Source organism: Ursus americanus, chromosome 10, assembly GCF_024610735.1.
Source record: "Ursus americanus isolate L20-20 chromosome 10, mUrsAme1.1.p, whole genome shotgun sequence".
Taxonomy (NCBI): Eukaryota; Metazoa; Chordata; class Mammalia; order Carnivora; family Ursidae; genus Ursus; species Ursus americanus.
The window spans coordinates 79074916-79088103 of NC_142136.1; the positions used below are offsets into that span (position 1 = coordinate 79074916).

General features: G+C 36.3%; 1 protein-coding gene across 4 annotated transcripts in view; it reads left to right on the plus strand.

Moving 5' to 3' along the window:
• The window catches only part of PLEKHB2 (pleckstrin homology domain containing B2), a 62905-nt gene that overhangs the window by 22069 nt on the left and 27648 nt on the right, over positions 1–13188 (plus strand). For all 4 annotated transcript variants that reach the window (XM_045797170.2, XM_045797171.2, XM_087865254.1 and 1 more), the window contains 2 exons: positions 7900–7939; positions 9548–9637. In XM_045797170.2, coding sequence (XP_045653126.1) covers positions 7900–7939; positions 9548–9637 — 130 coding nt within the window. The remainder of the gene's footprint in view (positions 1–7899; positions 7940–9547; positions 9638–13188) is intronic.

Genomic DNA, 13188 nt, shown 5'->3' on the forward strand with positions numbered 1-13188 from the left:
AAAAATAAGAAGGAAAATGTAATAAGCCTCAGAAAAAGCTCCTCATCTGTAGGGAATGAAAACCCATGAAACAGAATCGGATTTTCCAGGAATGCTTTCCAGGCTACCATATTTAAAATTATAACCTCCCCTTGCATCATACATATACACACATAATTTAACCAGCTGTTTGTTTACATCGTTTGTCTCTTTTTATTAGAATAGAAACTGCGTGGGAGAGGGAATTTATGTTTCTTCTGTGCCCTTTTGCATCTGTGTAACCAAGGTCTGTCATAGGGTATATCTGCCATTCATTTTGTAATCTAATGTAAAGGGGCAAATTTTGGCTTCCTTCCCTGGGGTACAAGCCCAACTAAAAAAATGAATCACTGGTGTGAAAAAAAGACTTGAGAATACTCTCAGGGAAAGCAGGGGGAAAAGATTAAAGAATTTAGAGAAAAGATCAGAATTATGTTAGAAAGACTTAAAGAGTTTATCAGGAAGATTATTGATGTCTGGAAAATACAGAACCCAAGAAGGTGGTTAAGAAAATCAGTGCAATATTGCATGGTGCACTGGGTGTTATATGCAAATAATCATGGAACATTACATCAAAAACTAAGGATATACTGTATGGTGACTAACATAACATAATAAAAAATTATTATAAAAAATTCAGTACAAGAAAAATTTTCTGAAATAATAGAACTGAATTAGACCAAAGTCCATAATAGACTCTCCTACCTGGCAATATTAAATCCACATACAGTGTATGAACAATTCAAATAGGATATGACAGCATGTAAACTGCTGTAGCAAAATGAATGACAGTAGTAAACTGCTTATAAATCTTTTGGGGGCATTTTGCAACTTGACTGCATTCATTAGAAAACCAGAGTGTTTGAAAATAGCTTAGTTTGAAAATAGCTTAACAAAGCTTTTAACTCAAGGTGGTAATGAAATGACAATACAACAGAAAAGGAACTGATACAGATAAGAGCAGAAGGATAGCGAGTCATTAAGAAAGGTGAGGGGATTTCAAAGAACTGGAACAAATAGTCCTTAAATTTGTATGGAAACACAAAAGACCCCGAATCTCCAAGGAACTGTCGAAAAGGAAAAACAAAGCTGGGGGCATCACAATGCCAGATTTCGAGCTGTACTACAAAGCTGTGATCACAAAGACAGCATGGTACTGGCACAAAAACAGACACATAGACCAATGGAACAGAATAGAGAGCCCAGAAATGGACCCTCGGCTCTTTGGGCAACTAATATTTGATAAAGCAGGAAAAAACATCCGGTGGGAAAAAGACAGTCTCTTCAATAAATGGTGCTGGGAAAATTGGACAGCTACATGCAAAAGAATGAAACTTGACCACTCTCTCACACCATACACAAACATAAACTCCAAATGGATGAAAGACCTCGATGTGAGACAGGAATCCCATCAAAATTCTAGAGAACATAGGCAGCAACCTCTACGACATTGGCCAAAGCAACCTTTTTCATGACACATCCCCAAAGGCAAGAGAAACAAAAGATAAAATGAATTTATGGGACTTCATCAAGATTAAAAGTTTCTGCACAGCCAAGGAAACAGTCAGAAAAACTAAGAGGCAGCCCACGGAATGGGAGAAGATATTTGCAAATGACACTACAGATAAAGGACTGGTATCCAAGATCTACAAAGAACTTCTCAAACTCAATACGCGAGAAACAAATAAACAAATCAAAAAATGGGCAGAAGATATGAACAGACACTTTTCCAATGAAGACATACAAATGGCTAACAGACACATGAAAAAATGTTCAAAATCATTAGCCATCAAGGAAATTCAAATCAAAACCACACTGAGATACCACCTTACGCCAGTTAGAATGGCAAAAATAGACAAGGCAAGAAACAACAATTGTTGGAGAGGATGTGGAGAAAGGGGATCCCTCCTACATTGTTGGTGGGAATGCAAGTTGGTACAGCCACTCTGGAAAACCGTGTGGAGGTCCCTTAAAAAGTTAAAAATTGAGCTACCCTATGATCCAGCCATTGCACTACTGGGTGTTTACCCCAAAGATATAGACATAGTGAAGAGAAGGGCCATATGCACCCCAATGTTCATAGCAGCAATGACCACAATAGCTAAATCGTGGAAGGAGCGGAGATGCCCTTCAACAGATGACTGGATTAAGAAGTTGTGGTCCATATATACAATGGAATATTACTCAGCTATCAGAAAGAACAAGTTCTCAACATTTGCTGCAACATGGACGGCACTGGAGGAGATAATGGTAAGTGAAATAAGTCAAGCAGAGAAAGACAACTATCATATGATTTCTCTCATCTATGGAACATAAGAACTAGGATGATTGGTAGGGGAAGAAAGGGATAAAGAAAGAGGGGGTAATCAGAAGGGGGAATGAAACATGAGAGACTATGGACTATGAGAAACAAACTGAGGGCCTCAGAGGGGAGGGGGGTGGGGGAATGGGATAGGCCGGTGATGGGTAGTAAGGAGGGCACGTATTGCATGGTGCAGTGGGTGTTATACGCAGCTAATGAATCATCAAGCCTTACATCGGAAACCGGGAATGTACTGTATGGTGACTAACATAATATAATAAAAAATCATTAAAAAAAATAGAATTTGTAATGGAAAGCATCATTATTTTTTATCTTAAGATAGAAATACATTAAATGTTTCACTATAAAAAAAAAAGAAAGGTGAGGGGATGAAGGAATGAGAACAGAAAATTTGTGAGATTTAAGATTTAGGTATCTAGTTTTTGTGACCATATAGTTACAGTTAGTAGGAATAGAATTTGTTACAACTTTTTCCTAGGGTCATTTGGAAGTGCCCACTGAAATATATTTATATTTCTTGACCTAGCAGTTTCACTCTTTGAAATTTGTCCTATAGAAATGTTTACATAAGGGTGCAAAGGTAATAAGGATGTTAAAAGCATAGTTTTCATATATGACCAATCTACAGCTAACATTTTCAACAGTGACAGGTTGGCAGTTTTCCCACCAGGATCAGGAATAAGACAAAGATTGCCCACTCTTACTACTTCTAGTCAATACACCAGAACTCTTAGCCAAAGTAGTTAGGCAAGAAAGAAAAATAAAAGGCATCTAAATTGGAAAAGAAGTAGTAAAAATGTCTCTGTTTATGGATGATTTGATCTTCTATATAGAAAACCCTAAAGAGGGACACTTGGGTGGGTCGGTCAGTTAAGCGTCTGCCTTCAGCTCAGGTCATGATCCCATAGTCCTGGGATCAAGTCCCACATCTGGCTCCTTGCTCAGCAGGGAGCCTACTTCTCCCTCTGCCTGCTACTCCCCCTGCTTGTGCTCAAGCTGTCTCTGACAAATAAATAAATAAAATCTAAAAAAAAAAAAAGAAAACCCTAAAGACTCCACCAAAAAATTATTAGACCTAGTAAATGAGTTCAGTAAAATTATAGGATATAAACCCAACATACAAACACCAGTTGCATTTCTTTATACTAACAAGGAACTATCTGAGAAAGAAAATCCCATTTGTAATAGCATTAAAAATAATAAAATACTTAAGAATAAATTTAACCAAGGAGATGTGAAAGATCTGTACTCTGAAAATTATAAGACATCGATGAAAGAAATTGAAGATGACACAGACAAATGGAAAGATACCCTGTGCGCATGGATTGGAAGAATTAATATCATTAGAATGTTCATACTTCCCAAAGCCATCTGTAAATTCAGTGTAGTTCTTATCAGTTTCAATGGTATTTTTCGAGTAGAAAGAACAATCCTAAAATTCAAGAGAAACCACAAAAGACCTTGAATAGCTAAAGAAAGAACAAATCTGGAGACATCACCATTCCTGATTTCAAAACAGTAGTAATCAAAGCAGTGTGGTATTGGCATAAACTTAGACACATAGACCAATGGAACAGATTAAGAGCCCAGAAATAAACCCATTTGTATATAGTCAATAATATATTTTTAAGTTTATTTATTATTTATTTAAGTAATCTCTGCACCCAGTGTGTGGCTCAAACTCATGACCCTGAGATCAAGAGTCGTGTGCTCTTCTGCCTGAGCCAGTCAGGTGTATGGTCAATAATATTTGATGAGGGAGCAAAGAATACTCAATGGGGAAAGGACAGTCTCTTCAATAAATGGTGCTGGGAAAACTGGGTAATCCTATGCAAAAGAATGAAATGGGAACGCTATCTTAGACCACTCGCACAGGTAATTCAAAATGGATTAAAACCTTAAACTGTTAAACTACTAGAAGAAAATAGGGAAAAAGCCCTTTGTCTTTTTTTTTTTTAATTATTGTAAGTTAACATAACAGTGCTACATCAGTTTCAGGTGTACAATACAGTGATCCAACAATTCTGTACATTACATAGTGTTTATTGTGATAAGTTGTACTCTTAATCCTCTTCACTGATGTCACCCATCCCTCCCACTCACCTCCCCTCTAGCAACCATCCATTTGTTCTCCATACTTGAGATTCTGCTTTTTGGTTTGTATTTGTCTGTCTGTCTTTTTCCCTTTGTTCATTTCTTTAGTTTCTCAAATTCCACAAATGAGTGAAATCATGGTATTTGTCTTTCTCTGACTGGCTTATTTTGCTTAGCATAATACTCTGTAGCTCCATCCGTGTTGTTGCAAATGGCAAGATTCCATTCTTATTTATGGCTGAATAGTATCCCATTGTGTGTATGTGTGTGTGTATACATGCATACATGTTTGTGTATATGTATACATATATGTACACACATATATATACATATGTACATATATGCATATGTATACATACACACCACTTCTTTATCCATTCATCTGTTGATGGACACGTGGGCTGCAGTTTGGCCACTGTAAATAATGCTGCAGTAAACATAGGGGTGTGTATATCTCTTCAAATTAGTGTTTTCATATTCTTTGGGTAAGTATTCAGTAGTGCGACTGCTGGATCATAGGGTAGTTCCATTTTTAATTTTTCGAGGAACCTCCATACAGTTTTCCATAGTGGCTGCACCACTTCACTTTTCCACCTACAGTGCAAGAGGGTTCCTTTTTCTCCACATCTTCACCAACACTTGTTTCTTGTGTTGTTGATTTTAGCTATTCTGACAGGTATGAGGTGATACCTCATTGAGGTTTTGATTTGCATTTCCCTGATGATGAGTGATGTTGAGCATCTTTTCATGTGTCTGTTGGCCATCTGGATGTCTCCTTGGAGAAATGTCTGCTCATGTCTTCTGCCCTATTTAAAAAAAAAATTTTTTTTTAAAGATTTTATTTATTAGAGCGTGAGCAGGGGGAGCAGCAGGCAGAGGCAGAGAGAGAAGCAGACTCCCTGCTGAGCAGGGAGCCCAATGTGGGGCTCGATCCCAGGACCCTGGGATCATGACCTGAGCCGAAGGCAGATGCTTAACCGACTGAGCCACCCAGGTGCCCCACTTCTGCCCTATTTTAATTGGATTATTTGTTTTTTTGCGTGTTGAGTTTTATAAGTTCTTTATATATTTTGGATACTAACCTTTATCACATACGCCATTTGCAAATATCTTCTCCCATTCAGTAGGTTGTCTTTTAGTTTTGTTGGTTGTTTCCTTTGTTTCAGGGAAGCTTTTTACCTTGATGTACTCCCAATAGTTTATTTTTACTTTTGTTTCCCTTGCCTCAGGAGATATATCAAGAAAGAAGTTGCTATGGCCAATGTCAGAGAAATTACTGCCTGTGTTCTCTTTTAGGGTTTTTTTTGGTTTTAGGTCTCATGTTTAGGTCCTTAATCCATTTTGAGTTTATTTTTGTGTATGGTGTAAGAAAGTGGTTGTTTCGGGGAAAAGCTCTTTAACATTGGTCTTGGCAGTGATTTTTTTGGATATGACACCAAAATCGGAAGCAGCAAAGGCAAAAATAAACACATGGGATCACATCAAATTGTAAAGCTTCTGCACAGCAAAAGAAACAATCAGAAAAATGAAAAGGCATACTATGGAATGGGAGAAAAAAATTTTTTTAAGATTTTATTTATCTGAGAGAGAGAGAGAGAGAGCATGAGTGGTGGGGAGGGGCAGAGGGAGAGGGAGAAGTAGACTCCCCGCTGAGCAGGGAGCTCGACGCGGGGCTCAACCCCAGGACCTGAACTGACTGAGCCACCCAGGTGCCCCTGGAAGAAAATATTTGTAAACCATCTACATGATAAGGGGTTAGTATCCAAAATATGTAAGGAGCTTGTACAACTTCATAGCAAAAATCCCAGTTTTATTTTAAATGGGCAGAGGACTTGAATAGATATTTTCCCAAAGATATACAAATGGCCAAAAGGAAAAGATGCTCAGCATTACTAATCACCAGGGATGGAAATCAAAATCATAATGAGATTATTTCACACCTCCTAGAATGGCTGTTAACCAAAAAGACAAAAGATAAGTGTTGGTGGGGATGTAGAGATAAGGGAACCCTGTGCATTGTTGGCAGCAATATAAATTGGTACAAGCCACTATGGATGTATTATGGTGGTTCCTCAAAAAACTGAAAGTAGAATCACCATATGATCTAGCAATCCCTCTCTGGATATATGTGTGTCTTGAAGGAAATGAAATCATTATCTTGAGGAGATATTTGCACCCTATGTTCAATGCAGCGTTATTCACAGTCTCCAAAACATGTAACAACCTAAGCAGTTGTTAATGGATGAATGGATAAAGAAAATGTGACACACACACAATATTATTCAGTCATGAAAAAAAAAGAAGGAAATCCTCATTTTTGCAACATCATGGATGGATCTTGAGGGCCTTGTGCTAAGTGAAATAAGCCAAACAGAGAAAGACAAATATTATGTGTTCTCACTTACTGGTAGAATCTAAAATAGCCAAATTCCTAGAAATAGATAGTAGAATGAATGGCGGTTGCCCAGGGCTGGTGGTTGCCCAGGGCTGGTAGTTGGGGGAAATCAGGAGATGTTGGTTGAAGGGTAAAAACTTTCAACTATGTGATGAATAAGTTCTGGGCATCTGGTTATATAGTATGGTGATTATAATTAACAAATACTTTATTATATACTTGAACAAGTTAAGGGAGTAGATTTTAAATGTTATCACCAGAAAAAATAAAAAAGCAGTTATGTGAGGGAATGAAGGTATTAATCTTACTGTGATAATCATTTTGAGAGATAGATATATATATATATCTGATCAGCACATTATATACCTTAAACTTACGTGTTATATGTCAGTTTCTCAAACTGGCAAAAAATACCAGCATTATTTTCAGTCACAAAAAGATTGATGACAATCTAAATCTCACATCATGGAACATTATGTAGTCATTAAAAAACAAGCAGTAGATCTGTGTGTGTGAAATGAATTGATAAACCAAGGTGCAGTGTAGTAAACATGGTGCATTTTATACCTACTAAAGAGTAAAGCAAAAATTGTATAGTAATAGATATGCTTTAAATATTATATAGGGGAGAAATGGGGGGAGATGAACCATGAGAGACTATGGACTCCAGAAAACAAACTGAGGGTTTTAGAGGGGAGGAGAGTGGGGGGATGGGCTAGCCGGTGATGTGTATTAAGGAGGGCACGTATTGCATGGAGCACTGGTGTTATGTGCAAACAATGAATCATGGAACAGTACATCAAGAACTAATGATGTATGGTGACTAATATAACATAATAGTAAAAATAAATATTGTATAGGATATGTACCGCAGATATATATTTTTTGCATATTATGTATTTCTTGAGCATGTTTCAAATGCTTTGATTAAATGGGTCTTGGGGTAAGGGCTGAAGACCTGTTCTTGAAACAAGCTTTTTCAGAAATTTTGATGCCAACACAGGTTTGAGAATCATTGAAATAGATGTTGTATTGCCTTAAATAAAACATCCCTTTTTCTTTTCTCCAGGGCCTGGAAATTTACACTCCAGGATTCCAGGACAAACACAGTAAGTTACTAAAGGCAGTCACCGGTAATGTTTTCACCTAGTTTTGCTGTAACAAATGAGAGGGTAGGGGATTAGGAAAGGGAAATGGGGATGGGTCTCTTGGCCATCCAGCCATGGCTGAGTAGTCATAGCTGGGCGGGACACCTTTCACTGATATGAGAGCAAGCCAGATTTTGCCAAACCTTTTAAGGCTGGAGGAGCTCTCTGAATATAGGCAACGCTTGTACCAGTGTTACCTTCCAGAAATGTCTGTATCTCAGAAAGTTTTCCAACACTTTGAGTTCTTTGATAAACAGGGATGGCTCAAAGGACCACGGAGTCCTTTCTATGCATAGCATCTCAGCTTTGTGAAACAAGCATTTTTGTTGGTTACTTGATTCTAGTTCTAGTTCTGATTCTGAGGTCACTGAGACAGTTAAACCCCATTTGTAGGGGCTCATAATGCCGTGCTTATTTCTGTCAGAGAATCAAGGCAACTTCTTCACTCAGCTTCTGCAGTCAGCATTTTTATTCTTCAGATGGGATTTTATTTTTTCTTTAATTTCTGTAGGAAGAAAAGAAACAAGTAGATGAAACTTATAAAAGATAATTTGTACAGGTGGGAAAAGAAAATAGAAAAGACTTAAAATCCAAATGTCTTTATTTCCTATTCCTGTTAGTCTCTTCCTCCTAAGCCTGCTCTGAAACTGCAGTTACCTTTTCTTTCATAAAAATCTTGGCTGAAATTAGTGTTAATGATCCATATACTTGGGGGTAAGATTCTATGATGATTCTTTGTATGAATTTTTTTTTTTTAAAGAGTGCTTGATTTTTTTTTTCCACTGGGAAGTAATTTCATGAAGGATTTTTTTTTAATGCAAAAAATAGGCACTGGAGGAGATAATGCTAAGTGAAATAAGTCAAGCAGAGAAGGACAATTATATGGTTTCACTCATTTATGGAACATAAGAAGTAGGAAGATCGGTAGAAGAAAGGGATAAAGAAAGGGGGGGTAATCAGAAGGGGGAATGAACCACGAGAGACTGTGGACTCTGAGAAACAAACTGAGGGCTTCAGAGGGGAGGGGGGTGGGGGAATGGGATAGGCTGGTGATGGGTAGTAAGGAGGGCACATATTGCATGGTGCACTGGGTGTTATACGCAACTAATGAATCATGGAACTTTACATCAAAAACCAGTATGGTGACTAACATAATATAAAAAAATATTATTATAATAAAAAAATAGACTGTCTGTAGAACAGTCTCTGCTACGTTTCAGACTGTAGGATTTTTATTTAACAAAAGGATTGTTGAGAGTGGTACAACATCTTTGAAAAGCCCTGGGTGATGGGAAACTCTGTGGTCTCCTTGGGCAGTGAGGGCTCTGTTCTTGCCTCCTGCAGATGGCTGAAGAGACCTCCTCCGCCCTAATTCAAAGGACACCAGAATGCAGGGTTGAAAGGGTGTGGTGGGGAGATACTCCTGTTCATTGCTTCTCACAGAGCTGTTTTATTTGCCATTCTAATTTTTAAGAATTTGCTAAGTAAAAAGGATATATATGCATAGAATCCCAAGAGCCTGTAGTTGCTTTGTGACAACTCTCTTTCATTCTCTCTTTCCTCTCATAGGCTTACGTTGGCTCAGAAGTCCTGTATGATGAGACAGCTGTGGCTTCTTCCCCACCTCCTTACACAGCCTATGCTGCACCAACTCCTGAGGTAGGAAGCAAATCTTAGGGTTTGAGAATCCAAGTGAAGGGGAGGTTGGGGTCTCTGTGCTCCTGTCCTTTTTAAAAAATAAAAAAGAACCTTGAGCCACTATGAGAGAAATTAGAAACGTACTCAACCCTTTTCTTCTTTACACTTTTTTAAAAAACAGATTATTGTTTTCTTTCATAAAATTTATAATCTTCATGTTCACATTTTGTTTTAAAGATAGACCTGAAAATGATTCATGTTAATGACAGTTGCTTTGGTAATATGATATTGATGATTTATGTTTTATACTTAATGAATTAGTTAATGAATGAGAATTCAAATACTTGAATTTTCTTTATAATCAGAAAAAATGCTGCTTTTATTTTGAAAAAACAAAACCTTAAGAAATCACATACCAAATACCTTGGGAGGTATCTCCTAGTTAGAAGTGCCAAGTGTTGACTGCTACATATAGATGTCTCTGTTGTCAGAGGTACTTCTGATTTGTTTTGTTTTGTTTAACTTTTAATTTTGAAATAATTATAGATTTATAGGAAGTTGCAAAAATAATATGTAGAGATCTCATGTCCTCTTCACCCAGCTCTCCAGTTGTTACATGTTAGATAAAATCAAAACAAGGAATTTGAAATTGGTACAGTGTTTATTCTGGTTTTGTATCATTTTATCATATGTGTAGATTTGTGTAATTAGCCCCTCAGTCAAGATATAAAACTATTCACAAAATCTTCCTTCTACACCCTTACATAGTCCCATCTTCCTTCCCTTTTCCTGACTCCTGTTAACCACTGATTTATTCTCTGTCTATATAATTTTGTCATTTCCACAGTGTTATATAAATTGAGTCATGCAGCATGTGATCTTTTTGAGTTTGGTATTTTTCGCTTAGCACAGTGCCCTTGAGAACCATTGAGCTTGTTGCATGTGTACCCCATTAAGTATTGAGGGGCATTTATCTGTTGGGGTTGTTTCAGAGTTCTATTACCAATAAGCCCACTGTGAACACTCATCATGTACAGGTTTTTGTGCAAACATAAGGTTTTATTTCTCTGGAAAAAAATGCTCCAAAATAGAATTGCTGGGTCTATTGTATGGTAGATACATGGTTAGTTTTTTGAAAAGCGTATGGTAAATGCATGGTTAGTTTTTTAAAAAGCTAACAAACTACTTTCCAGAATGACTCTGCCATTTCACTGATGAGTAATCCAGTTTCTCTGCATCCTCCCCAGCATTAAGTGGTATCACTTTTTTTTTTTTTTAATTTTAGCTGTTCTAACAGGTGTGTAGTGATATTTCATTCTGGTCTTAATTTGTGTTTCCCTAATAGGTAATGATGTTGTCATTTTTTATGTGCTTATTTGCCATCATATATCCTGTTCAGTAAAATGTCACCTCTTGTCTTTTGCTTGTTTTCTAATTGTATTATTTTTTTAACATTGAGTTTTGAAGTTCTTATATATATGTTTGAAATAGGAACCCTTTGTCAGATATGTGTTTTGTAGCATGTATTTTTATTTTCTTAACAATGCCTTTCACAGTTGTAATTTTCATGCAGTCCAGTTTCTCAGTTTTTATGGTCCATGCTTTTGTTGTCGTGTTTCACACTTCACCAGACCAGGTTTCCTAAGGTTTTCTCCAGTGCTATTTTCGAAAGTTTTATAGTCCCAGGATTTATACTTAAGTGTTTTCCATTGTGAATTAATTTTTCATAAGGTGTTCGGGTTAAGTTAAGGTTCATTTTGGATGTCTGATTGTTCCACTACAATTTGTTGAAAAGACTTTTAGTCCTTTCTGGAATTGCTTTTGTATCTCTGTTAAAAATCAGTTGGCTGTATTTGTGTGTGTCAGTTCCTCAGTTCTCTGTTCAGTCCCATTGATCTATGTGTTTTTCTTCCTCTGACACCACACAAACTTGGTTACTGTAGCTGAATAAAAAGTCTTGAGATTGGATAGACTGAGCCCTACTTTATTCTTCCTTTTCAGAATTCCCTTAACTGTTCTGGTTCCATTTCCTTTCCATGTGAAGTGTCTAAATCTACAACAAAGTCTTAATAGATTTTGATAGAAATTGTTTTAAACTTATGTATCAGTTTTATTGGGGGAGAGTTGACATCTTTATTAGGTCGAGTTTTCCAGTTAGTGAATGGACTGTCTATTTAGATGCTCTTTGATTTTTCCACCAGCATTTTGTAGTTTCAGTATAAAAATCTTGTACATGTTTTGTTAGATTTACTGTTATTTCTCTTTTTTTTTTTGAATCTTTGTCTGTGGTATTGTATTTTAAACGTCAGTTTCCCCAAATTTATTGATTTTTGTTTGTTGGTCTTGTAGCTTGTGAACTTACTAAGCTCACTTATTGGTTCTAGAAGTATTTTTTTTGTACTTCTTTGGGATATAGTACATAGACAACCATGTCATCTACAAATAGGGAGAGTTTTGCTTCTTCCTTTTCAGTCTCTGTGCCTTCTATTTCCTTGCCCAGGTTGGAATTTCTAATATTATGTTGAATAGTGTGGTAAGAGCAGGCATCCTTGCCTTATTCCTGATTTTAGGGGGAATGCATTATGTATGAAGCTAGCTATAGGTTTTTGAAGATGTTCTATAATAAATTGAGGAAGTTCACTCCATTTCTAGTTTTCTGGCAGTTGTTTTTTTTTTTATCATGAATAGGTGTTGAATTTTGTCAAATACTTTTCTGCATCAATTGATATGGTCATGTGATTTTTTTTTTTTTTAACCTGCTAATATGGTGGATCATACTGATTGATTTTCAAATATTGAACTAACCTTGCATCCCTGGAATAAACTTCACTTAGTTGGGGAGTATAGTTCTTTTCATTTATTGCTGAATTCTGTTTGTTAATATTGTTAAAAATTTTTGCATCTATATCCATGAAAGATATTGGTCTGTAGTTTTTTTTTTGTACTGTTATTTTGGTATCAGGTAATACTGGCCTTACAGAATGAGTTTTCTAGAAGAGATTATATAGAATTGGTGTTAATCCTTCTTAAACATTTGGTAGAAATCTCCAATGAAACAGTCTGGGCCTGAAGATTTCTTTTTGGGATATTTTTGATTACAAATTCTATTTTCTTAATAGTTATAGGACTATTCTCTATTTCATATTGAGGGGGTTGTAGTAATTTATACTTTTTGAGGAATTGGTCCTTTTCATATAAGTTGTCTAATTTATGTGTGCAACTCTGTTGTTTATATTTTCTTGGTGGATTAACTGTATTATAATGTAATGTCCCTTTTTGTTTCTGGTAATTTTCTTTTGTTTTTGATGTCTGCTCTGTCTGATATTGATATAGCCACTTCTGCTTACTTTTTATTGTTTGCATGGTATATCTTCCAATCTTTTCTTTCAAGCTACATATATCATTACATTTGAAGTGAGTTTCTCATAGGCAGTATATAATGGGGTCATCTCCCCCTGTACATCTGACAAACCTCTATCTTGTAATTAGTATAGTTAGACCATTTACATTTAATGTAGTTTGTGATAGGTTTATTTATTTTTTTTATAATGATTTTTTCTTATATTATGTTA